This window comes from Acartia tonsa, chromosome 1 (assembly GCF_053477335.1).
Source record: "Acartia tonsa isolate MP-2025a chromosome 1, ASM5347733v1, whole genome shotgun sequence".
NCBI lineage: Eukaryota > Metazoa > Arthropoda > Copepoda > Calanoida > Acartiidae > Acartia > Acartia tonsa.
In genome coordinates this window covers 32,685,636-32,712,613 of record NC_137260.1, presented here as the reverse complement: position 1 = coordinate 32,712,613, position 26,978 = coordinate 32,685,636, and the positions used below count along the sequence as shown (strand labels likewise).

The following is a 26,978-nucleotide window of genomic DNA, read 5'->3' as shown; positions in this document are numbered from 1 at the left end:
ATGATACATCCAAGAAATTTATATGCAGGGAGCAGGGATAAGGGATGGGAAACGTAGGAAAATATTATTTCAGGCCTATTTCAAGCCTAGGCCTAATAAACCAGTTTTGGGATGGCGCAGTGGTTCGTCCTAAACGCTAATGAAAAAGCTGTGTGTGTGTGTTTGTAGATAAAGTATTGAATCAAATTCAGGTAGCTAGTTTAAAGTAAAAAACATAACTTTTTATAAACCTATATATTAATGGCTTTTGTTAAAATGAAGTTTTTTCTCTCCCAAAATTTTTTTATCTTTTACTTTGGTAATTTGAACTGTCAGAAAGCTATCATTGGGTTTCCCTCAGACAGATTTTAGTTTGTATTATTTGCATTTTTATTAATGAGTAAAAATTTTATTTGAAAATTTCATTGCTAATTAAAATTCAAAATAAATAAATAAATATGCACTTGGGTAACATTCTATCAAGTTCTTTGGATACTATTATGTAATGATAGATCTGTACTGTGTTGTATTGTACAAATATTAGGGTTAAGGTGTTGTATCAATTCCGTATTAAATTTTTAAAATTCAAAATACAACATCTAATTTATAAACTACCAAATGAAAATTCGTAGCTACTTCTTTCCAAAAAAATAATCCCGTTATTTTTGTATTTTCTATATGGCCCTTTTTTAATGTTTAACTCTAAGCAGATTTAATAACTAAACTAATGTGATCTAACACCATTTATATTTATTTTTTTTGTAGCAGACAAATCATTGTTTTTTCTAGAATTGTCTGCTTCTAAAATTTCCGCCAATTGGTGATTGGTTGATACAAAACAGGCTGATTCTTATTGGTTTAGAGCGATAGCTACTTGGGAGCGTCCGCCAGTTTGATAGGAATTTGTAATAGTTGCAATATCCCTTTAGAATCTAGGCCGGGACCTAATTAATGGCCAGGTTTCATATCCCTTATCCCTGGCAGGGAGACGTAAGGTTAAAATTATACGTGATGAATGCAAACTTAATATTGATAACATTAGCGGGGGTGCATTTATACATCTTGTTTCTTAGAGAGAAAGAGAGAAAAAATATTAACATAATAGATATAATATATCTAGATAAGCCATATGACCCGATTTTTCGTTAATTTTAAAAAGGGATTTTTTGCAGACATAAACCATATTATTTAAGAAAGCTAACTTTGTTCTAAGAAATTCAACTATTCATAACTAATTTATTATGTGGTTTATCATGTGCTTCAAATTATACAAGAGAAGAAATTTTACACAATATAATTTACCCAAAAAAGCTTTATCCTAAGAAATGCGACAAATTATAGATGACTCATAATGCGCTCTAAATTGAAAAAATATGCTCTTATGTACTCAAATCTGTAAAATGTTTGAACCAATGACAGGTCTGGGATGTACCATCACTATTCTCCTATTGCTCGATTTAGACAATATGTTTCTAGATTATCTCTTTTGTTAATATCCTCACAGACGTAAATAATACTTAATCATATATATATATATATCAATAATTTAACTAGAACATTCTAGATGTGTCTAGTAATAATAATCTCATCATTTCCCCTATTTTAAACTTTTAATTTCAATTAATTTTAGGGTATATAAAGAAATTTTAAAAATGTAAAAACAGAAAATATTTTGTAGAAAAAGGATGATTAAATTTATTATTTAGTACCTCTTTAATCTGTAGAATAAGAAGCAACAAAATTAAGGATTGAATCATGTTTAATCCATTTGTAATTGTGTTCACTTAGCTAGATAATTACAGATCATTTTCATAGCCATTGGCGGCTTTTAATAATTATTTTTGTAAATCAATAAACTTTTTTGGACAACATCTTAAGTACATACATACATTTCAGACATTAGTTCAGTGTAAAAATTAGAAGTTTGTCGGAAAATTCTTTTTAATCTTTGAATATCTTTAAAAGATTTTATATTAATACAGTTACTAGACAGTCACTTCTTCAAGTACAATATATCCATTAGCAAATGTTGTACCTCAAGGTAAACCAGGGGCGTGCACAGCGATTCATTATTGGGTTGTACAGTCTTGAGGGGATGAAAAAAGGGAAGGCAGCCCTACCAAATTTAAGTTTTTTGAAGGGTGTTAACAACTTTTGGACATGGTCGCCTTCGTACATGATATCTTGCCAGGGTCTTCAATCTCGCACATGACCAAGTCGTTAAATATCTCCAGTACATATGTTTGAATATTATATTAGGCTTTGGCAGCCGCGCGTGAGCCGCCCATAAGCATCAGAGAAATCACCCCTTACAATTTTTTAAAAATCACCTATACGTCTAAACCTTACCCAAATATTGCTATCCCTCTCTAAAAAAAAGCATGGTGGGTTTAAATTGGAGGCTAAGTTGAGGCAGTCGCGCGGCTGCCGAGCCCTGGATTATACAGTACAATATTTATAATTGATTTGCAATGTGTATAAACAACTCACATGTAGTCTTTAAATACAGGAATAAGGCATGGCGACCAAAAGCGAAATAATTTTTTAGTAAATAGGTTCACATAAAATACATATTCTGTCGCGCCGCTAAAGCTGTCAGCGGATTGAAATGACTACTTTCAGTGGAAAAAGTAGGGAATAGAGAAATCGTAATTCTAAACTAATTCTGTAGCTCCAGGTATTTTGAAAGGGATAAAATGAAGGGTTTCTAAGGTTTAAGGGGTGTAATCTAATGTATTTTAACAAGTTTTCATGGGGGTAAAATAAGGAGTTTCAAAGTTTGAGGGGGGGTAAACACCACTTTACCCCTACCTTTTGACGTTTAAGTATGTAAAGCTCCCAAGATATTAGATTCTGAAGCTTAAGTTCAATTAATTTTATGAGACTTTATTTTTTGTTGATCCTTGTATACGCCAACCCGGCGTCAATATCAAATATTAAAATAATTTAAATTTCAGATTTCAATGTGAATGAGACTTGCAGAGGCATAACATCACATTTTACCAAGTGTGAGGTCTAATAACTTATAAGATTATCAATGAGTGAAATCGTCTTCAGTATACAGTTATTCAACAGTCTTGAGTGTTCATCATCAAATTAAAAAAGGTATGATAATTATATACAGTAAAGGTCCTCCAATAGATAGGCCACGGCAAAATCTGATTATTTTTTTAGAAACATTTGGTAGACTAGGTAATTTTAAGTATAATAACTTTTACCTGACCATAAAAAAATTATTGCTATAAGCATAACTAGCGACTGCGCCCCTAGCATCTAAGGGCTTTGTCTTGGAAAAGGCTACAAGACACTAGCGCTGAATAAGATACAATGTCATTTGAGAAGCCTCTCTATAAATATTAGTGTTGTTGGTTGTCTATAAGCATCTGATGTTCAAGCACTTTTGAACAGATTTTTAGTATTTTTTCAGCCCGAATGAAATAATGTTCTTTATTTTTATTGAATTGTTCATCCTTTGAATTAATATATTGGAATAATGTAGTTGTTATTATCAGGTGAATGACTTTGATAGTTTTGATACAAGAAAATTCTACTCTAAAGGACAAGGAGGGGAAAAGTGAAGGTAGATTATATACTCCAGTATGGCTGCGAAACCAGTTAGTATCCGTTAAATTAGAACCGGTTCTCAACCTTATTGAAAAATCATGTATAGCATTGTAATAGATGCATTTTCTACGAATATAAAAATTTAAATCAATACAATCATACTTGGACCTTCGACCTCTCGGGGCTAATAAAATTAGTTTTAATCTTACAATTTTTTAGTTACATATCCGTGGAAAGCAGTCTATATTATAAACCGATAAATTACTATTCTTATTAGCAAGGAGGTCACTCTATGAGTATCAATTGCTGTCTGAAAGTTTTGTGGGATTCATAATTTTCTCTACTTCTATGCAAGATAGAAGGGTGAAACTTCATGTTAACACTACATAAACTAAAAATGTCATTATTGTCATTATGTGGTATTTAACAGCAATTAAATTTTATGATTTCACTCTTGACAAAGTTTTAGGAAAGAAGTTTAAAATATTCTGTTTAGCAAATGTTGTAATATTTAATGTGTTGACAACATCTTTATATTGCCTATGATGTTCTAAACATAGTTTTCCAACCACGAGCATGACGAATAAAGCACAACTTGTGTAAGAACAGAAAATTTGATAAACCATTGAATTGCCCCTTGGTTTGTCTTACAAATATAGACGTCCACGCGTGGGGTTAAAGGGGTGTTTACTCTCCTAATTTTACCTTACTAAATTAGAAAAAAATATACATTACATTACCCCCCTCAAACCTTTCAAACCTCTCATTTTATCCCCCTAAAAATAAAAAGCTTTCAAAATATTCTAACACAAAATTAGGTGTTTTTTTTCATTTTGAGTAAAATAAATCTTAAATATTAAAACAATACTCATGTACCAAAGACAGACATTCAAAATAAATTGAGAGAAAAATATTGGGTTTAAAAATTGCTCGATAGAAATTTATCGTTGTTCTAGGGTTATGAATACCATTCATTATGTCTTAATATTGACACCTACCAGCTCAAATCAAAATGTTTTCAAAATGTCTCGAGCCTCCGGCCAAAAGTGAACACTATATGGATACAGGGAAAGGCAAATGGAGGATGTAATTACTCTTATAAAAAAGTGTGATATGTAAATACTTAATAGGATTGTATGCGTAAATTGGTAAATGTCGGATATTCTTCATTCTTATTTTTACGCAATTTTGTGTAGATCTCTAAATTAATACTCAATTAAGTAAATTTTGACACTCTACAGGTGCTCATGTTCGTTTGTTTTACGTTCTGGGTTGAGAACTTTGCTTTTGTGGATGTTGTCATACCTGTTAACCTTAATTTTTAAAATTAATTTTTTTCAATTTTCATTTAGCTTCAAGTATATGTTATAGACTTTCATTGTTATTTGAATGTCTGGACTTTTCATGAAAACAAATCTTGTTTAATTATACCAATTTATCAACAATAATTTTTGTTCAAAAATAGAAGTAGTTAGCACATTAAGAAATGATACAGTCATAATTCAAACTAAATTTATAACATAAACTTTAATTTTCTTAAAAACATATTTTCAACAAAATTACATTTTCATCTCATTTCCGTTGTTCAGAGAACTACTGGAGAAATAAAAATTTAAAAATCATCATTATGCACAATAACAAGATTTTTATATTAACATCAAAGTAGCTCAGTAAAGGACGTCCAATTTTTTGTTGTTGTTTGGGGGGGGGGGGGGTTAGGTTTAAGTCTTATGATTGTTTTAGGCTAATTTCATGCTCTTCCTTAAACTTCGAATACTTCGCCCTTTGATGCTAGGGGCACTGCAACAAGTATATATAAAAAAGCTTCTCTTTTATTAAAATGATGCTAATAATTTTTTATATCTAGGAATGGATTCTGTAGAAAAAGCAACCCAGAATTCAAAATCAGTGTGTTACAAACATTATCAACAAAGAAGAACAGAAATGGAGGAAGTAATCAAAGGTTGGTTTATTGTCCAAGGCTTGAATGACCTTACCATTTTTTAAGCAAAGCTTTTCTATAATTAGGGTAGGTTCTTCTGTTCGTACGTCCTTAACGGTTATCTCTATTCTTTAGTTATCCTATAATAGTTAGATACGATTTGGGAAGCGTAGCAACTCTATGATCGTTACCAGTCCATTGATTTTTAACTTTTTGAACAAATTTAGACTTAAAAATTAATGTTCTGCTGTTAAATTTTGGACGCTTCATAAATCGTAATTCATCAGTAAAGGAATCATCATTCAAAGTTTGAAATGGATATGACAAATCTAACATGTCTTAATTAACGAAAAGAGCTGACTGTCACGGACGTATGGACGGACCGACCCTGATTAAAGAAAAACTTCTCCCTTAAAAAGTTTGTTACATAAATTGTAAATCTTGCATAAAAGCTTGTAATTTATTCACGCCTATCTTGTAATATATTAAGACCAATTTAAGTGAAACAAGATAAGTTTTGTTTTTTTGCAAGGTATTTCATAAAAATTATGAGATTAGAACTCCTAGAATAAATTTGAAAAAAAGAATATTTATTTTTCTTATATGTTTTCACTTTAAAGTAAATGAAATAGAGCTGGAATGTATCAATACCCTCGTGATGGAGATCCTGTCCCGTTTTTGTATTGGGTCTTTGAAATCGGCTAATAGCGTCGTAAATATTAACATAGTTGAAACAAAAAGTAATTTGCTAGCAGACGAAAAGGGTCTTCGTAAAAAAAATTTGATTTTTTTGTGATTTTTCTTGGGAGAGTGGTGGTACCCTCACCCAAAATAGTTATAAACCTTTCCGAGACCTATGAGAAGCTATCCTGTTAAGGAGAACCCGATAGGTTCGGCGGTTAACGAGATCCTTCGGTTCAGACAAACAGACCGACACACAGACAAATAGATCTAAGACATCCTGAGACAAATAGATATAAGACATCCTGTTACTTTATTATAAGGATACTTGTACATTTATTGTTTTTACCTCAATTTCTAAGGGTGTGGTTGATTTTAATTTTTCAAATTAAATTTTCTCGAAAAGTCATTGGTTCTTTGTTGATCCTAGTTGGTTTCCCTAAACTTTATCTTGTTCCATTTTAAACTACTCGTGTATTCATTTACTTGCAAATTGAATGTAAAAACTAGAAATTGCGTAACATTTGGCGGGGACAATAACACCAACATGTTAGAGGGAGATAAAAAAGTTGCCTAAAATATTTAAACAATTTTATTTACCACTGTTATGCTTTTTTATAATCCAGATTATTTTGTAAATATATGTGATTTTCACAGCTGCTATCGAAGATAATTGTCTGACAATTGTACGTGGTATGTTTATGTCAATAAACATCGCTACTTTAAATATTTTCATCTTTGTTTAGACTTAATCCCAAACCAAAGAGAAAGTATTGGTCATTTGTTACTTGGCATCTCTGAAACGGCTTGAATCAAGTTCACCCCAGTTCAATTACTTATTTCCTAATTCCTGGTATTTAATACAGTGCATGCAATTGGGTAGAGAAAAACGAATTCAAAATCATTTTTGAATTTAACTTCACATTTTGTTTGATGATGTATTAGAATCATTGGCAAATATTATTTTATTTTTCGTCAAATCGTTTTAATAAAATTAACAGGATCTCGCTAACCGCTTAACCGACATGGTTCTCCTTTACAATGTAGCTTCTCCCCCCCCCCTCCAAAAAGAAAGAAATTGCTAAACAAAAATTCAAAAAGAGGTTTGGCCGATTCAACCCCACCCCGCTTTACTCAAAAAAGGGGGGGCGAAATTGTTTTTTTTTAATAACTTTTTACTCAAGTGCCCCTAGAGGCTTCTAGAGGGTGCATAGTTGCTAGTTTTAAAATAAGAATATAATTTGTATATTTTAGCGATAAGAAAATTGCTTTGATCCTTATTACTACACTGCTATCAGGATATATTTTTATAATTGGCTTAGTTTGTCCTGATTTACCAGCATTTAACTTTTACGATACATTACACTTAGGGCTTTTAGCATAAGTCTTGATTTTGATGTGATAACTGTAATTAAAAAGACTTCTTCATTTTAGTACAGGGCTCGGCAGCCTCTTTAAGAAAATTAACAAATTCAAATAATAGAATTATTACTATAAATATATGTACAATGATTTTAAACATGTTTATTTTTTTTTGAAACAGCACGGTCTCTAAAATTAACGAGACACAAAAAATCAAATTTGCAACATAGAAAAAAAGAAAAAAGGGAAAACAGTGCTTTAAGAAAAATATTAATGAAAAACACATGTGAAATTTTAACAATTTATACGCAAAAATTATTTTTATATTGATTTTTATAAACGAAGTTTTCTTTTACTTTTAGGGTAGGTCCGTTCGTCCGAATTGTATTGCATTAAGGCTGGCTAGGTGGGGGTTTAGTGTATCTTCTCATTAATTTCAAGGTTAAATTCAGTTTCAGTTTTATTTGTCTTTTCAATATATTCGCCAATTAAAAAAATTTCAATTTTATATCAAAAATGCCGTCAAAACTTTTGTTAGTTTTTTGCCTACTTTTAAATTATTTTAACTTTATGGATGAAGTCTTCCTTGTTGAATTTGAATGTAGGAAGTTTTGTTTAGTTTTTGATATCAAATCTAATTTCAACCTAAAAAAGCTGTTTTTTTGCCACGACGATAAAAAGTTTACACCCAGCACCCTTTTCAGAGTGCCCAAAACTTGAACCGAACCTGAACAAACTATTTTAACCCTAAAGACCAAAACAAACCCAAACTAAAATATGTTTGCAATTTCACCTTCCACAGTGAATTCTTCATAATTGCTATAAACTACTATGCAATAATATTTTTTGAAAAATCTATGCCGAAATGGTTTCGTAAGAATCCGAGAAATTGATACTAATTTACAAATTGAAATGTGATATGTGATATGATTGTCTTTTCTGAACATTGCCAATTTTAGAAAGCATCAAGCTATAAGATCTAGTAGATTATCTTGACCTAAAATCAAGAAAATACGCTAAGCGTGTTTGAAAAGCTACATAGTACCGTCATATGTCTGCCTGATAAAAGTAACAGGATGCATATCTGTCTGTGTGTTCTGAAAGATCTTCCTAACATCTGAACCTATATACTTTTTATAGGTCCAGTAAAGAGTTCAAACTATTTTAAGATAGGGTAACCCCTACCCCCCCAGTCCCCCCCCCCCCACGCTCAAATAAAGATTCTTTACTCTTTCTTATTAAAACTAGAAGTGAATGTGGAAGGTTTACTTACTTAATTTATTATTTAGCCTGTCATATGTAGATATTTAGCATTGCAAATGTCAAATATTTAACATCATATAATGCATTAAACTTATCTACATTATTCCTTTTTCTTTTTTTTCTGTGTTTAATTTTCTTTTCATCTTTTGTGTGTTATGATTAATTATATGTAGTCTTGTTTATTATTTGATTTGATTTGATCAAATACTTTCTTGTTTAGGTGCATGCTACTCTAGCCCTGTACTCCGATGCTCTAATTCTCTGGGAGATTTAAGTTTCCCCTGTGACAACTCCCGCATTCTACCAGAGGAACCTCAAAGGACTCCAATTCCTTGCAATAATCAAAGACGTCAGGTAAAATATTGTTATTGTTTTTTAATTCAGTACTAGCGGTCCTACCCCTAGAGGCCTATAAAAGTTCTTGTTGGTGAAGAGGGGGGGGGGGGGGTAGATATACCACACTTTTCTGGGATCTTGCTAGGTCAAGTATCAACTGTTGGGAATATCAAAGGATGACTCCATGCAAAATTTGAGCCGGATCCGGCCAAAACCGGCCGTGAATTTTATGAAAAACCGGTTTTTTCCGGTTTTTAGTGGGTATCTGTAAATCGATTCAGCTGGAGCAAAACCGGTTGAAGGTACAAAAAATTTTACTTCACATGAAATTTAGCCAATGCAATTGCCTACAAAAATGTACTTCATCATCAACTTGATTGGACAACTCTTTCCCCTCCTAAATGTCCATTAAAACCTCGGAAACGGCAAAAATCGCCAAAAATCACGCCTTCGGCGGCAAATAACGGCTAAACGGTCAGCCGGAGGCGAATGAAACAAAAATAAAGAAATGTCCGCCTCAAAAAGTTGTTCAACATCAAAAAGATGCTTGAAGTCTCTAAAACGACTCCTTCCCCTCCTTTAAGGGGAAAAACTGAAAAAACGTGATTTTTAAAAGTATGCCCACTTCGGGGGTGTGGGGGGCACTGAACCCGTCACCCCAGGGTCACCAAATATAAAGTCTAGACGGCCCACAATGCTGAATTTTCACCAAGTGAAAGTCTTGTGTCATTATCTCTTATGAGAAAAAAGTTATCAATTAATTAAAATTTCAAATTGTGATTTTTTGATGGATTTCTTTGATGAACTGACAGGCCGGTCAATTTTTAGGCCATTTTTTGCGGTTTTTGGGCCGTCACGCCTAAACGGTTTGAGATAATCTCACGGGACCTTTTGCCCGACCTAAGCCTGGTTATTTGTGAGGTCTGTGAAAAAAAAAATTCCGGATTGGATGAAGTACGACGTCGCTGCGCGCCGTCTAAAATCGCTGGTCGGCTCATTTTGGCCCCTCAAACCCTCACCTCGTGCCATTTTTCTGTGTAAAGATTATAATTATAATCTTTTGCGTAAGTCTGATTTTTTTTCCTAGACCTCACAAATAACCAGACTTAGGTTGGGCAAAAGGTCCCGTGAGATTATCTCGATTTACAGATACCCACTAAAAACCGGAAAAAACCGGTTTTTCATAAAATTCACGGCCGGTTTTGGCCGGATCCGGCTCAAATTTTGCATGGAGTCATCCTTTGATATTCCCAACAGTTGATACTTGACCTAGCAAGATCTCAGAAAAGTGTGGTATATCTAGGGGGGGGGTACACCCCTCCACCTTCAAATTGTATTTTTAAAAAGAAAAAGTATCGCCAACCTTGTACGAAGGAAGTCCAGTAATACTCAGGTATAAGGTATAACCAACAAGTGAAATAAATCTAAAATAATATCTAGTGGGCAAATGGAGAGGTCGTCAATTTTACGATGTGTTGTCCCCCAACGACAGCTGAAAAACACGTATAGGTTCCGTGATTTTCCCCCAAATTAATTTCGTTATTGGTATAAGCTGAGTTAGGGGCAAATTTTCTTGGGAGGGTGGTAGTACCCTCCCCAAAAATAGTTAGAAACCTTTCCAGGACATATGAGAAGTTATGTTGTAAATGAGAACTATATTGATTCAACAGTTAGCGAGATCCTTTGGTAAACACAGTCAGATAGATACACACATAGAATCTATAATATTAATAAAGGTAATGTAATTAATAGTCACAAAATTCTTAATCTTGATATTAAAAGCAGATCCAAAGCCATTCTTTTCAATTAAATTGTTTTAAATTAATACCTTCTCATTTTAGATATCCTCAGATCAATCCATATATACTGAAGACTACTTTGGCTCATCTGCAGAATCATTGAATAGTAACTGCAGTAAAAATGGCGGGGCCAGACCAAAGACGTTGCTAACCAAGGATATGTCTGTGAGTAGCACTTGCTTGGGAGAAACAAATTATTCTAATGACTGTTCTACACATCAAAATATAAAATTTGATAACTGTCAGGTAAAGGATTATTAAAAACGTGTTGATTTGCACCAGTTTGTTAATGATTTGGATTTAGATATCTGAATTAGTTCGGTTTCTTAGGAGCAGCTTAAAGTACCTTAAAAAAGATGACATCATACTATGCAAATCACCAATGATAGGCCAGTATTCATTTTACCATTGGTCAATTTAAATGTATACTGGCCTATCATTGACTATTTGCATTGTATGACGTCATTTTTATGAGCTTTTTTGTTAATATAGGCATGTTAGAATTGTCCTATCGATTTCAAACTGTAGTAGTTAGGTACGATTTAGAAAGCGTAGCAACTCTATAATCATTATCAGAATGCCCGTACGTCTATTTTAAAAATGTTGATTTTTTACTTTTTAACAAATAATTTTTATCTGATCTAATTATCCGATTGATCTGATTTTTGGTATACTGATTCCTGAGACAACAAAGTACAATATTATAAGCGAAAGAACTCTATAATCAAGTCCTAAAAATGTAAGTATGTCCATAAACATTATTCTGTATCAAGCAGTTTTTCAACAAATTTACATACAATTTTGCTTTTACTCTTATACATTTATATTCTGATTATTTAGTTCTGACACTATACAAGTGTTAATGTCCGTTTGTCCTACCGTTTCAGTGCTTCGCTTTTATGGATGCTGTCATCCTTGTTTATTAGGCACTAAAAGCTGTTTTTGATTCTGATTGTGATTGCCTATTTTCTGTTCAATTACAATTCATTTTTTTAATCGTCATATTCTTTTCAGTGGTAGTTGATAAATACAGAATGATCCTTATTTTAGATATACAGAGATGATTCTTATGAAGACATACTTGAAAATGTTCCAAGTTTAGAGGATGAATATGTAGAAAGAAGAGATATTGATGATATTTCTAGTTCAGCAGATTCTATGTTTTCTGATATTGCACAAGATCCAATCAATAAAGACACAAGTCCTACAAATGTAAGTAAACAAGGATGACAGCATCCATAAGTAGCGAAGCTCAGAAATTATGAATGTATGTTATGAATATATTTACAATATACCAGTGTCATCCTATATATTTGATGAAATAGGGAAATGACAAAAACTTCAAAATCACGCAACCTTTCAAGCACGAAAAATGAAAAATCTAGGAATCGATCTAGTACCACAATTTATAAACAAATCTTTATGAAACTTGATGGAAATAAGTAGAATATGAGCATATTCAATCCCTGATAATTTTAGCCGCAAATCCTGAATAGGAATTGAGAAAAGAATAGAAAACCTAAAAATCTAGGAATCGATCTAGCACCCCTATTAATATAAAAATCGTAATAAAACTTATGTAAAATATGTAAAATGTAAATTTAAGCAATCCCTGAAAATTTCAGCCTATTATCTTAAAAAGGAGTTGAGAAAATCAAAAAAACATGAAAATGTAGGAATCGATCTAGCACCCCAAATAACAGACGGATGGACAAAACAATGTATAGATTAGATGTGCATATGTTATAAGAATCTTAACTAAAAATTTCAGCTTTCTATCTTTTATAGGAGCCGAGAAAATCACGTTTCCCCCACTTTGTCTCAGACGGACAGACGGACGGACATTTCGAATTATAGAGTAGCTTCGCTACTAAAAAGTATGACAACATCCATAAAAGCGAAGCTCTAAAACAGAAGGAAGGACAAACGAAGAAGAACACTTGAAGAGTGTTAATTTAATAAGCAGAACAATTTTTTATGCTGAACAAAATTGTGTGTATGTGGTAAGCCGAAGCGTTTCAGCTCACCGGTTGCGAGTTCGAATCCAACGAGCCCCTAGCCTTGAAGTATTCTACCAAAACAAACTAGCAGGATTTACTCATACAGAAATTATATTTAAACTGAATACATTTACAATGGGTGGTTACTATATATATACAAAATAGATTATAACAATGAGTTAGGTTTGAAGGGGGTGTGGGAGACAAGGGCGTAGCCCGCGGCGGTAGGCATCTGTGGGGTAAGCTGCAGTAAAGGGGAAGGCACCATCTCCCACTAGAATAGTTGCCTGAGGGGCGCGGGGTTGCTAAGTGTCCGTGCCCCTCCCCTATTTAGCCAGTCCAATCTGACCGCTGCCGATGGGGTCATCTGCGGTCATGAGGTGAATGGTGATATAATAGGATTAGTGCAGAAGGCTTGACTTGATAAGCCACTGCGTAGCAACTCTGTAAAATGCCCGTCCGTATGCTGCCGTATTACCACATGTACATAAATTTGTTGCAAAATTGCGTAATTATAGGATGCAGTAAAATGATATACTTTCATTTTTAGGATTTTATTAAGACTTTATTCAATTTTTATTTATAAAGAATATCTTATAAATATCTGAATACCTAAATCTAATCATAAAATTTTACTTTTAGAATTCAAGTGAGAAGGATATGGATGAACCTGTTTTAAGGTAATCGATTAAAAAAAGTTTATAGCAAACAATTTACTGTCTGATTGTTTTTTTTAATTTTTAATCTTTGGATCAAGAATTTTGACATTTGACATGCAAAGAAATAATTAAATTTTTAATTTTCTGTTTTAGTGAGCATCATAACGCAAGAAAAGAAAAGCATTACAAACATAAAATAAGAAAAAGTCAGGTTAATATTACTTTTTTTTACAGGATTACAGATTAATTATAAATTTAAAATTTGGCTAAAATTATAAAGCAACAATATTTACATATATACACAGCATCCAAAAGGAATCGAATATTTATTTTCAAGATATCTTATTGGCAAAAGAGAGAGGGTTCATGAAACTAGTTGTATCTGTGCATTTATGATTCACTAGCGGCTTTGCACCTAGGAGCACTTGAGGGGTAGGGAAGGCACTCTACCACCCACCATCCGCTTTCAATTGTAGTTTTAAAAAGAAAAAGTAAAAACTAAATTTTATAAACCTTCCCAGGACCTATGAGAAGATACATTGTAAATGAGAACCATTGGTTCAACGGTTAGCAAGATCCTTCGTTTCAGACAGACATACAAAAAGACAACCTGTTACTTTAGTATAAAGACAACAAAAACATTTTATTCAAAAAGCTTTATAAACATTTTAATCTTTTTTTTTTGATATGTGATATTATGTAAATGTTAAGGAAAGAGAACTTGATCAAGAAACATTTGACGAAGAGTTTCTGAGAAAAGAATATATAAAGAAACAAAGAGAGGAGAGACGGAGGCGTCGGAGGTGCAGCTCTAAGAGCTCCCGGAAAAATTCAAACAGAAATGATATTTTAGATTTAGAAACAAGCAGGTAACAGGTTTTTATAAAAAAATCTTATTATTTTTTTATTTTTACTAGCGGTTTCGCCCCTAGAGCTATTGGAAAGTCCCCTTCTAGTATACAATCGCTCGTTCGTAATATGTAAAAAAAACTAACAAAAATTATAGGGGGGAGGGTGTCTCCCCCCCAAAAAAATATCCTAAACCAACCAAATGATCAGAAGAGAAGAACCCAATCGGTTCTGCGGTTACTGAGATCTTAAGCTTTAGATGGACAGACCTACATCGTCTCACTTTGTATTACAGATGAAAGAAAATATGATAGAAAACTGTATGTATATTTGAATGGGGTATTCCTTTCCTATCCAGTTTTTTGTTTAGGAATGAATATTTTTTACCCGAGGGAATAAATGATGGACCGATAGGTCATCATTTATTCTTTCCCTGGTATTATTTCTTTCCCTGGTATAATTTTTTCCCCGGTATCATTCTATATTAATAATCTATATTTTAGGTATTACTTTGAAACCGATTAATATCGGTCCATCATTTATTCCCTCGGGAAAAAAATATTCATTCCTAAACAAAAAACTGGATAGGAATACCCCATTTATATTTAGTTTGTTACATCCTGATTATTATGGATATTCTATATCATACACAAGCATATCTGACCTTCAGGTATTATTTTTTTGAAAACGGATTAATGTCCGTTGGATTAGAACTTGTTCTCAACCATACTGTAAAATAATATATATCTTTGTAATACAGACAATTTTCCATTAGTATCAAAGTAAAAATCATAAAACTTTGTTTGCCCAGGCCATCGGAAGGAAATACGTAGGATTTTGTTTTATTTTTATCACCGAGCTAGATTTAAATTTTTATTCTGAAAAAGTTTATAAAATAATATAAAAAATAAAGAATAAAATACAAATAAATATGAAATAACCTAACTTCATAAACAGTTTACAGAAATTTTGTATTTGGTTTCAATTGATCTTGATGAAAAGCATTATGTATGTCTGTTTGACTTAATCAAAATATTCGATACATCTTAATTTTATTTTAAAAGAACATGTATATTATAATATAATAAATTTCTTAAATTGAATAAAATATCATTACTTGGATCTTATACCAAGTTTTTATGTTCAACACGCTGCGGGCTAAATATGATTCCCCCCTTTTACCCTATTCCCTTCCCTCCTACTGGATGAACGAACTTACAAACGAGTTTCATGTTAGCAAGCTAAATTGACGATGATTTTCCCCCTGTCATAATATCCACGCATATTCTGCATCCATTTTAAATTCATTTTTAATATTCTAGAATGTTGACATAAGTGATGAGGAATCTGGAGTTAGTTCTTGTCATAATTATACAGGTAACTTTAAAGATAAACAAGGATAACAACGTATAGAAGTAGCGAAGCTTGAAAATTTTAAAGACTTAGCCAAATAATAAGAGATAAAAGACAATGTGTGTTATAATGTAGAGGATAATTGAGATTGCATAAGAATAATCCAGCAGAAGAAATAATAATCCAGCAGAAGAAATAAAGGGTGTTTAAATGGAGAATGAGATAGTATCTAATAGTTAATCTATTATACCATCTACAGGCCTACAACTGCCTGAGAAAATTATATACAGATACATAGGTAACCATCCCAGAAGTGATAGTCTAAAAACATCCCGGGACTCATTTTGCAAGCTTTCCTGAAAGGCACAAATCGTTCAGTCCAGACATTTCATAAATCTCTGGCTCATTAATTGTTTACATTATAGGTATTTAGTTTTGATTACTCATATTGCTCTTAATTTTAGGAATGTTTCTGGCAATATTATCTGGAGTGTTGTTTACTGCGAATAATTTTATCCTCGTTCATTTTCACATTGTCCCTATAGATGCGACACTCGTCAGAGGATTTGTTCATTGCTTAATCCTTGGAATTATACTAAGGTAAAATGAATAGATCTTGGCTAAAAAACTTGGCTTTTAATAAAGTAACAAAATGTCTGTCTGTCTGTTTGTACAGAAGGATCTGTCTAACCGCTGAATCGATATGGTTCTTCTTTACAGGGTAGCTTCTTATTGGTCCTGGGAAGGTTTATAACTATTTTGGTGCGTAGCTGTTGTTAAATAATAATGAAGTACATTTTAAAGGTTTGTTTTTGCTTATCTTTGTAGGTAATTTATTTCCTCTTTGAGTTTCTAATACACCTCTAAAATTATCTATTTTTATTTAGAAGTCAAATCTGGTGTCAAAAGATAGCAATAGTTTTACTACAGGTAAAAAAGTTTCATTTAACAAGACAAGTTTTCATGAAAGCCTTTTTTAAATGAAAGAAAGACACCTGTCCTTTGGTATAAAAACATGCAAACCTTAAACATTTAGAGAATATATACTAAACTTACAGACTAAACAACTTTAATATTATTGTACATCAATCTTGACCTCTAAATATCCTTAAAATTAATTAAACTAAACTAAAAAACATTTGCAATTGACGATCATCAATATTGTCATAGATTAGTAAGGCTTGATTAGATGATTCTTAAATTATACTTTTAGTTCTACTATGTCTTAAGTAATCAGAGAGATGGACATGAACAGACAAACCATATTTATAGAGTAGCTTAACCCATCTAATAATAATATGTTACTGAGAAGCATTTTTAAAATCACTGTTAAATGTTTGAAAAAAATTAAAATTTAAAGTTTTTTATACATTAAATCACAAGTCGGCATTACAAATACAAATTTCTGAGGCACTCCAAAAAAATTGATTATGAAAAAAAGGTTACGAACAGAGGCGAGGAAGGACAGACGGACGGATCGATAAACTTTTGGGAGACCATCGCTTTCGATGTCCCAAGGGACATACAAATGACGAGAAAGCAATGAAAATTATTCTTAAGTATTATCATTCTTGTGTTGTCCTGTGCTATACTGTGAACTATTAATACTATTCAGGGTATTGTTGGAGCTCTTGGGTTGACCTGCGCGCTATACTGTGTCACACTAATAATATTCAGGGTATTGTTGAAGCTCTTGGGTTGACCTGCGCGCTGTACTGTGTCACACTAACAATATTCAGGGTATTGTTAGAGCTCTTGGTTTGACCAGCGCGTTATACTGTGTCACACTAATAATATTCAGGGTATTGTTGGAGCTCTTGGGTTGACCTGCGCGCTGTACTGTGTCACACTAATGCCTGTCCCTGATGCCCTCACAATTCTCTTCACCTCTCCATTGCCAACTTTTATACTTGCTGTACTTTTCATGGGTAACTTTTTCAAACATTTTTTTTCTTTTGAAAATTATAAATGTTTTTGGAGTGTAGCTGCTTTTTAAGTCAGTCTACAATGTCTAAAATGTTTTTCCCAATTAACATTCTTTTTAATTACCCTCATATTGAAATAGTATTTGTTGATTTTCTTATATATAGTGTTGTTCTTGTGTATATGATCTTCCTATCCTGATATAAAAGTTTCAGGTTCTCTGTGTCTGTACCAAAGGAGGCGCAAACTGCTGAACCGATATTGTTTTCCTTTTTAATCAAGGTCCTGGGAAGGTTCGTAACTATTTTGATGGAGGGTACACCATCCTCCAATGAGAATTTGCTCCTAGAAATCATGACACCCCGTTGTATATTGTTGCGAAAACGCTAGTGATAAATAAATATTTAGGGGAGAAGCCAAGTATATTAAAGATAGCTGCCATGATATCTCTACTCTGTGGAGTAATATTAGTCTGTAAACCATCATTTATATTTCCTCATCAACAGGTATCCAATTCTTTTCAAACATCAACATTTTTATATGTAAAGTACTTTTGTTTTATAATTTAATAAAATCTAGAAAAATTATTTATTAAATATTTCAAAATCTAGAAACATTTAAAATGATATGTAATAAAAATCAGTCTCATATTTTTTTTCCAGACATTAGAATAATTTAATTTTATTTCCTATGTATTTATTTAGATTTAACTTTTATTTTATTTATTTATTTTTGATATGATCCTGTTTAAAAAACAATTTATGTTATTTATACTAAATAGTTAATTTTTTTGCAAGGTTAATACTGAAGGGTATTCAGTGAATGCTTATATTGGTGTGACCCTTGCCATCCTATCCTCCATATTTGCTGGGGTTACAAATGTCATTGCCAGCTATTCTAAGGTAATTATTAACATCGAAAATTTTCTTTAATTAGGGTCGTAACGGTTAGCTCTTTTCGTTAAATTAGAATTTTATGACTGTTCTTATCAATTTCATACTTTTCATGTTGATTCCAAAAACAGTTAGGTACGATTAAGGAAGTGTATCAATTTAATAATCGTTACCAGAAAGTCCATAAGATCATTTTAAACATGTTACTGTTTATTATATTTACATATATTAAAAATGTTATAATTATCCTATTATTTTGATTTTTGGAATGATTCCTAGATACAATATTATAAGCGAGACATCTCTATAATAAAATCCTAAAAATAAAAGTATGTCCTTTTATTGTGCTTTGTATTTACGCTATATTGCAACAAATTTATGTACATTTTCAAATTCAATGTTTTGCTTTTTAAGTTCTCTCGCTCTACAAGAGTTATTGTTTGTTTGTCCTTCCTTAGAGCTTCGCTTTTATGGATTTTGTCATTCTTGTTCTACAAACTGATAATCTTGATTTTATAATAACAAAATGAACATATTTTTTCTATTTCAACTCCAAGTTACTAAACTATGTTAATGTAAATACAGTATGACCCACGTATTAGAGCTAAAGTTTTGAAAAAGTGACTGAGCAAAAAGTAACTTTTAACATGAAATGACTTTTTCAGCAAAATTAACATAGAAATCCTATTATTTTTGTTACTAGCAGAAACTTTATACAAAAATGAAGTAAAAAATTTAGATTTTAAGTTAAAAGCATTTTTTACACATATTTTTTGAGTCTTTTTAGTTTAATGATATTTTGAAAAACTTACTTGTCAGGCAAAATTGGTTTAGATTCAAAAACCAAATAAATCTTTATGAATATAGCTTGAAAATTCTTTTTGTTTTATTATCCTAACTTAAATAACAAAAAAGTTATGAAGAGAAAAAAATTACAACATAAAAAGCTTTATTAAATGATTGAGATGTCAGAAAAGGGGGCGGAGCATCTGTCATAATTAATCCTTTTCATAAATAAGGGTAAGTAAATAGCCTGAAATTTGCAAATAATTAATTCATTGAGTAGTATTTTTTGTTATTAAAAATTGATATTTTGGTGGAATAAAAAAGAAATAATTAGTTAACTTGTTTTTCTTTGTATATCATTCTTCAGTTACCAGAAAGACATAATATAACCATCCAAAAATTATAAGAAACAAAAAAAAATCTTTTTCTCAGTCACTTTTTCAAAACAGAACACGGATATATGCTATTTATGATGATACATTAAGAAATAAGGGCTGTAAACCCTAAAAGATACTTTTTCGTAGGTCATACTGTATATTTCTCGTACTATTTAAGTAATACTGGTAATTTTGTCTGTATAACTTTTGCATGTGAATAATATTCTTTAACAAAACAAACGAAACCATTTTAAAAAAATATTTTGTTTTTATTAAGGATGTAAATAATTGTGTGATAGTATTTTGGGTTGCCACAGCTGCCCTTCTTATTTCATCAGGTACAAACTTTTTAGTAGCGAAGCTACTCTTTAATTCAATTTATCTGTCCGAAGGTCAGTCCTCTGATTTTTCTTTTCAACATTCCCATCATTATGGGTCATATTTGAGTTTATAACAGGCCGACTTCTTTTTTTTTACTTATTACCTTTAGTGTAATGTATAATGCTAATGCGTTTCATATGAGCTTTTGTGTGTAATGACCGTTTGAGGCCTTGTTTTAAATTCAATTTTGATTAACAGGTTTAGAGTTTGTTGTGCCTGGTTGTAAGATATTGACTCTGCATGGTTCTCAATATTCAACTATTCAATGGTTGGTCTTATTTGGTGAGTTACACTTGCAGTTCTCATTACGCAAAAAAAAAGTTGTTAAAAGAATTATTTAGTTATACCCAGTTAGTAATACTATTACTGGTGCCAGGGACGTCCAAGGCTGCCAAAAAAACACCAAAAAAGGGAATAGTAGCTTTCGGAATATTCCGTAAAATTGTGAGCAAGCTTTCAGTCAAATGCTCTTATTAAGTCTAACTATTCTTTATGTTGATCAAACGCATATTTTACACAGGGAGTAAGGGAGGGGACAATGGGCAATTAATTCAATTTAAGAGTTTTTGAAGAAAGGCCATAAAAACCAGAATAATCCCGAAAATATGGTGGAAATTGTAAAGTGATTAAATCTAGAAAACCATAAACTAAGAAAAAAGTTCCAAGAAAAAAAGCAATCATTTGAAAATAAGATTACCAGTATTACAGACTGACATAATCATTCTGTAATTAATTACTAGAAATATCTCCCTGGATCTCTTCAGATGACAGGGAAAGAGAAAAGAGATTTGGGGGCAAGTGATGTGAACACGGAAAAAAGGGGCTGGATGGGCAAGTATATGACCCGCACGCCTTCCTGCCCCTTTTTATCCTGTTTATTTCCCCCACCTCCCTTCTCCATTTCCCTTTCTCGTCTGCTTTTAAAAAGGAGGTGGGGATGAAGGGAGTGAAATATAGTATGGGAGGGGGGCCGTGTATTTATATTTGAACTACTCTCTGTCTGCAAAACTATATATATTCAAAACTAATATAGCGAGTAACGGCATTTCTTGCACAAGTCCCCAAACTCAGTCAGAAACTGCTAAATTCTTGCACATTCCCTTTAAGCCAGTCCCCAAAGTCTGAGACTCCTAAAGATTGAATATTCGATCCATTGTCCCCTCCCTTACTCCCTGTATTTTACAACAGTTTGACCTGTTAAGCGCATTTGACTGGAATCTTACTCACAACTTTAATGAATTTTGCGAAAGCTACTATTCCCTTTTTATTGCCAGTAGCTTTTACAATAATTTTACATATCACACCCAATTTTTACCACCACATAAGAATTTAGGGGGGAAGTTAACCCCTCCCAAAAGTTGAATTTATCCTGTATATAGATTTTTTGGGTATAGTCCTTTCCACGACATCCCTCCATAAGGAGCGATTCTTCGTATTTTTAAAATGGCTTTTTATAGGTTATTTTAGGTTAGGTTAGGTTATATTGTGTTAGGTGATTGCCCCACAGGGTTAGGTAATTGGCCCCGCAGGGTTAGAGCCCCCCGCAGGGGCTAGAAATAGGAGAAAAGCTACTGTAAAAAATACGAAGAATCGCTCCTTATGGAGATATGTCGTGGAAAGGACTATACCCGATTTTTTACCATCCCCAAAATGATAAGCCTTGGCGTCATTACTGGTGCCTAAAGTTTTATTAGCATCCTATCTTATTCGCTGGCTCAGAAAAATCACAATCTTTTAAATCTTGATTGGTTGGTTCAATCTAGCAGTATAAAACTTCACTTCGAGATTTCTTATTGGCTAATCCTAATCCAAAATGAATATTTAGGTTTGGCCTTCAGTGGCCTGGCAGCTTATATATCAATGGTTAAATCTTTACAGATGATTTCTCCAACCTTAGTGGCTACTTTAAGGTTACTTTCTTTTAACTGTTTTTAAGAAATGTAGCGTCTACGTCCCTATAGGCCTCTAGGGGACCTTGCGGTGTGGAGGGGGGGGGGGGGGGTGAGTAGTTCCAGGACAAACGCAGGAGTCCTAAACGTCGGAGTGGACAAACGGAGGAGTGTTAAAATATTAATTTAATTAGGTATTTATATACATGTTAGGTTAGGTTAGGAAATGAATATACAAATAAGCCCCCCGCAGGGGTTAGGAATTAAAAAAACCTAAAAAATGGTATAAAATAGGTTAGGTTAGATTAAGTATCCACTCCTGCGTTTGTCCACTCCGACGTTTGGGACTCCTGCGTTTGTCGTAGGACCCTATTTTGGGGGAGGGTACCACCTCTTTCCCAAGATAAATCGCCTCTAGAAAAAGGCAAACTCCCAAAAATAGAAGTCCGCTAGGCGACGCCGCTGTATGCTTTATTTGGCTTCCTATCGTACAAGGGTGCAGGAACTTTTCTTTTTTAACTGCAAAGTTGGGAAGGGGGTTGTCTTACTCATACGGTCCTACGACAAACGCAGGAGTCCCAAACGTCGGAGTAGACAAACTCACCATTGTACGATGGGAAGCCAAATAAGTCATACAGCGGCGTCGCCTAGCTGACTTATATTTTTTGGAGGGTTGCCTTTTCTAAGGGCGATTTATCTTGGAAAAGTGGTGGTACCCTCCCCCAAAATAGTTATAGACCTTTACAGGACCTATGAGAAGCTACATTGTAAAGGAGAACCATTTCGGTTAAGCGGTAGGCGAGACCCTACAGTACAAACCTATAGACAGAGAGAGATTCTCTTATTTTTATATATAAAGTAAGGATATATTTATGATTTTAATTATAAATATTCTGATATAATTAGAAATTTTACAATATTTTTAAAAACAAAATTTTTATAGAAATATAAAAAAAAGTTGGGAATAGTCTCTTTCGTAACATCGTTTTTATAGGTTATTTTAGGTTAGGTTAGGTTATATTGGGTTAGGTGATTGCCCCACAGGGTTAGGTAATTGGCCCCGCAGGGGCTAGAAATAGGAGAAAAGCTACTGTGAAAAATACGAAGAATCGCTCCCATAAGGTGCGATGTTACGAAAGGGACTATACTCAAAAAGTTTAAATACGAGCCCAACCTTTTTTTTTAGGTCCCTTGAAATTGTGTTAGCTTTTGGTATTCAATCTGCTATTGACATGTCCCCACCTGAACCCATCAGCTCTTCTGGTGCATTTCTTGTTTGCTTTGGTAAGTGTATTGCGTTGAAAGTAAGTTTGACAACCCATCCTGGTTATTAAGGGGTGAAATTACATCCCCCCCCCCCCAGAAGTTTTTTTTTTATTTTAACGAAAACAATAATGCATTATACTATTAGAAAAAGATTCAATTTGATAATCTAAAATTTGTCCCTTACATTTTATGATGAAATCATGTTTAAAAACAGATATTAAATTTTGTTAGGTTTTAAACCTTTGACTTGTCTAATTTTACTGAATAATCCTGGAACTGAATCTTAAAAATTCATTAATAAGCAACATATTTGAACAAATAATACTGAAGTGTTATATACAAAATATGCATACAAACGTATACGGAATGTTGAAAGTTAAAATGTTTAAATTGATCATTGAAACATGGAACATCTCGTATTTTCGCTCCCCCCCTCCATCTTTCTCTGTTCTCCATATTGTCTAATACAATAGCTGAACGGATTATGACGTCATTCGATAAAATAACCAAAATAATAAATTTTACCATTGGTCAATTACAGTGTATACTGGCATCTCATTGGCTATTCTATCGTAAGACGTCATAATCTGTGGAGGGACTTTAATCATCTTCCAATGGCTCCTGGAGAAAAATGTTGAATCCGAAAGAGAGATAAAATGCATAATGATAATTTATCACAGCTTTCCACGGATAATAAAATGAAAAATTCTAAGATTAAAACCAGAAGGCCAGGGCTAACAAAACTGGTATTAATTTTATGGTGTTTATTTTAATATTCGTGGAAAATTATCTGTAATACGATGATATAAATGATTATTCTGTATGACTGGAAACCGGTTATAATCCAGTGGATATTGATCGGTATCAAATCCATAATGGAAATGCATGTTTTTATTGCTATTTTTTTTCAGGAATTTGTATGTCTGGTGTAGCTACATGGATTTCAAGACCTTCAAGACGGGGATATCAACAAATAGATTAGTTTTAATCATTAATTAGTCATTTGTATTTTTCCAGTATGGCTTGGAAACCGATTAAAATCCGCTGGATTAGAAACGGTTCTCAGCTATACTGTAAAATCATGTATAGCATCATATTACATTTCCCACGAAAATTAAATAAAAACTATAGAAGGAATTAAAAGTTGTTTAATAACCACGGAAAGCTGTCTATAATACGATGCGACAAATAACTATTCCTTCTTGAAATATTTTGAAATGTTAAATTAACATTTGGGGTATATATCAAAGCCAAATTTGAAACAAATGAAATCTATGTAATTAAAGATAGGTTTACCTACATGTTTACATATTATTCCAGCGTATGTTCTTAAAATTAAAATGTTTTTTTTTCTTTACGATGCTAATTTTGAATGATATTAAATTAAAATAAAATAATTGCTTGAATATATATAATATCTGTAAAATATGCAAGTTTTTTATGGTTATGTTTAAGTTTAATTATCATGTATTAAAATATATCTTCATGTCTTAGAATAGTGTATTTGAAAAAAAAATAGGTTGAAAAACATACTAACTTAAAATTATTTTAATTATAAATACATATAATCATAAAGAAAAATATTTTTATTTGACTTGCTGCAAGGCTAACAACATCCATAAAAGCGAAGCTCAGAAATTAGGAGAAAGGAAAATAATTCTAGTAACCAATAAGATTTTTAAACTGTAAAATTCAGTATGGTCTTTTTATATGGATGAAAAATGTATTCTTTGTCAAAATTATTTGATTCCTGGGGTTTATGTCGACTATACAATGAAATTAAGGCTGACATTATACTGACATTCTGACATGTATATACCTCGCTTTTATAAAGAGTAGTCAGAGCCGACATAGTTTTAAGTTTATGCTTACTTACCCTAGAGGCCTCAAGAGTCGATTTCTGTTGCGAGGGTAAAATCCTCCCCCAAAAAAGTTATAAACCTTCCCAGGATCTATCAAAAGGAGTACCATATCAGTTCTGTGGTTAGCGAGATCCTTCAGTACAGACAAACAGACAGACACACACACAACAAATAAACACACACACACACACCAGTGGCGTGAGAAGCACTGTAAAACTGATTTTAAATATTTATTTATTGTATGACAACAAGGATGACAACATCTTTAAGTAGCAAAGCACAAAAAATCATGAATAAGAATATAGACAAGTAAATTTAAAGAGCATCTGTTGAAATAAATATATATTTTAGGTAGAAAAAGTCACAAATCCTTTTTCCTGTATGTTGTGTGATGACAGTCAAAGTAAATTACATACTGGATGCTCGAATCAGCGAGAAATTTTATTTTTTTAAATATTATAATCCACAAAAAAATTACTTGTCCTTTCATCTACAGATATAAAAATCTCTTAGAAATATAGGGTATAGTCTCTTTTGTGGCAACGCCTCTTAAGGGGCATTTCGTCATATTTTCATAGTAGCTTTAAAAAGGTTATTCTAGGTTAAGTTAGGTCAGGTGATTTCCCTGCAGGGTTAGGCAATTGGCCCCGCAGGAGCTATAAATAGGTGAAAAGCTACTGTGAAAATACGACGAAATGCACCTTAAGAGGCAATGTCACAAAAGGGACTATACCTGAAATTGAAAAGATACAAAAATAGCCAAAAACGTCCTGAAAAGCAGTCCAACCTTCATGAATTTTTAATAGTTAATTATACTCCATAATGATGGGAATGTTAACATTAAGTTTTAGCCTTCTATCATTAATTGCAGTTGAAAAAAATCACATTTCCCTCTTAGCATTACTTTCTGACAGCCATAGTGAATTATAGAGAAGCTAAAAAGTTATATCAACATATCCTACCCTCTTTAAATGGCACTTTAAAACTCTGTTAATTTTTGATTAAGTGGTGTTTCCAAAGATTTATAAGGGCGGTGCGTGAAGGGCACCTAAAATTTTTACTCCCCCTCAATTAAAGACAACAAGAGTGGCGTATTTGATCAGGTTAGGAATATAGAGTGTAGTTAGTTTTAATGGTTTTAAATGAAAATTGCCATAAAAAAAACATGTCTTTTTGTAAGGGTATGTACACAAAAAAAATGATAAACTTATCCTGAAAATAATATGACATCATATATAGTTATTCATTTAGACAAGGCTTAGATAAATATCAACGCTGTTTCTTTTTTTATATAAAATAACTTTTTGATTAAATATTTGTTGTTTACACATGTTTTTAAAGAAATAAAAACACAATATACAATGCAATGTGATAAAAAGCAGAAACCATTTGGAAGGGCGCGAAGCGCAAATTTTTTTCTTCAAATATGCAGGGAGGGAGGGGTTTTTGGGCTATTTATTACACTAGTCCCCAATATTTCATATGAAATTTTCTTATTCGTTTGCTCAACAACTTTGGGGACTTTAATGGAATTTTGATTGGTTGGTTAATTATGTCGAGTTTCCATACATTTCATCCACTAATTGTAATCTAAATAAGGGTTTGTGATTTTGTGTATCATCATTGGGGATGTACAAAATTTCTTTGGTAAAAAGTTTATATTATACAAAATAAAATACTTCCTATTACCTGGTTTGTTATGTTCAGTGAAAAAAGATTATAACCTAATTTCTACACTAATTAAAAATTTGGTAAGGTTAAATGAATAGTAACCAAAAAAATTTTTTTTGGAGTATTTCTTGATCTTTTTTTTT

General features: G+C 32.4%; 1 protein-coding gene across 2 annotated transcripts; it reads left to right on the top strand.

The window, feature by feature from the left end:
* The first annotated feature begins 2,941 nt into the window (after positions 1–2,941).
* LOC145317392 (uncharacterized) lies at positions 2,942–24,780 on the top strand. Of its 2 annotated transcripts, XM_080158446.1 has the most exons (21): positions 2,942–3,084; positions 3,492–3,559; positions 5,411–5,506; positions 9,012–9,145; positions 10,969–11,172; positions 11,977–12,138; positions 13,569–13,606; positions 13,739–13,796; positions 14,297–14,454; positions 15,044–15,104; positions 15,757–15,811; positions 16,252–16,387; positions 16,675–16,717; positions 17,589–17,715; positions 18,119–18,216; positions 18,508–18,612; positions 20,044–20,104; positions 20,346–20,429; positions 21,973–22,057; positions 23,223–23,320; positions 24,214–24,780. In XM_080158446.1, the coding sequence occupies exons 2-21, from the start codon at positions 3,496–3,498 to the stop codon at positions 24,282–24,284; spliced, it is 1,938 nt and encodes a 645-aa protein (XP_080014572.1). In that variant the 5' UTR covers positions 2,942–3,084; positions 3,492–3,495; the 3' UTR covers positions 24,285–24,780. The 2 variants fall into 2 exon arrangements, with proteins under 2 accessions (XP_080014572.1, XP_080014583.1); XM_080158457.1 differs by lacking the exon at positions 3,492–3,559.
* The last annotated feature ends 2,198 nt before the right edge of the window (positions 24,781–26,978 follow it).

Bases quoted from the DNA above. Each gene is read 5' to 3' on its own strand.
- LOC145317392 (XM_080158446.1), top strand. From the start codon at position 3,496: ATGACTTTGATAGTTTTGATACAAGAAAATTCTACTCTAAAGGACAAG. The intron at 15,812-16,251 runs GTAACTTTAAAG...TCTTAATTTTAG, and splicing joins TTCTTGTCATAATTATACAG to GAATGTTTCTGGCAATATTA. The intron at 20,105-20,345 runs GTACAAACTTTT...TTTGATTAACAG, and splicing joins TGCCCTTCTTATTTCATCAG to GTTTAGAGTTTGTTGTGCCT.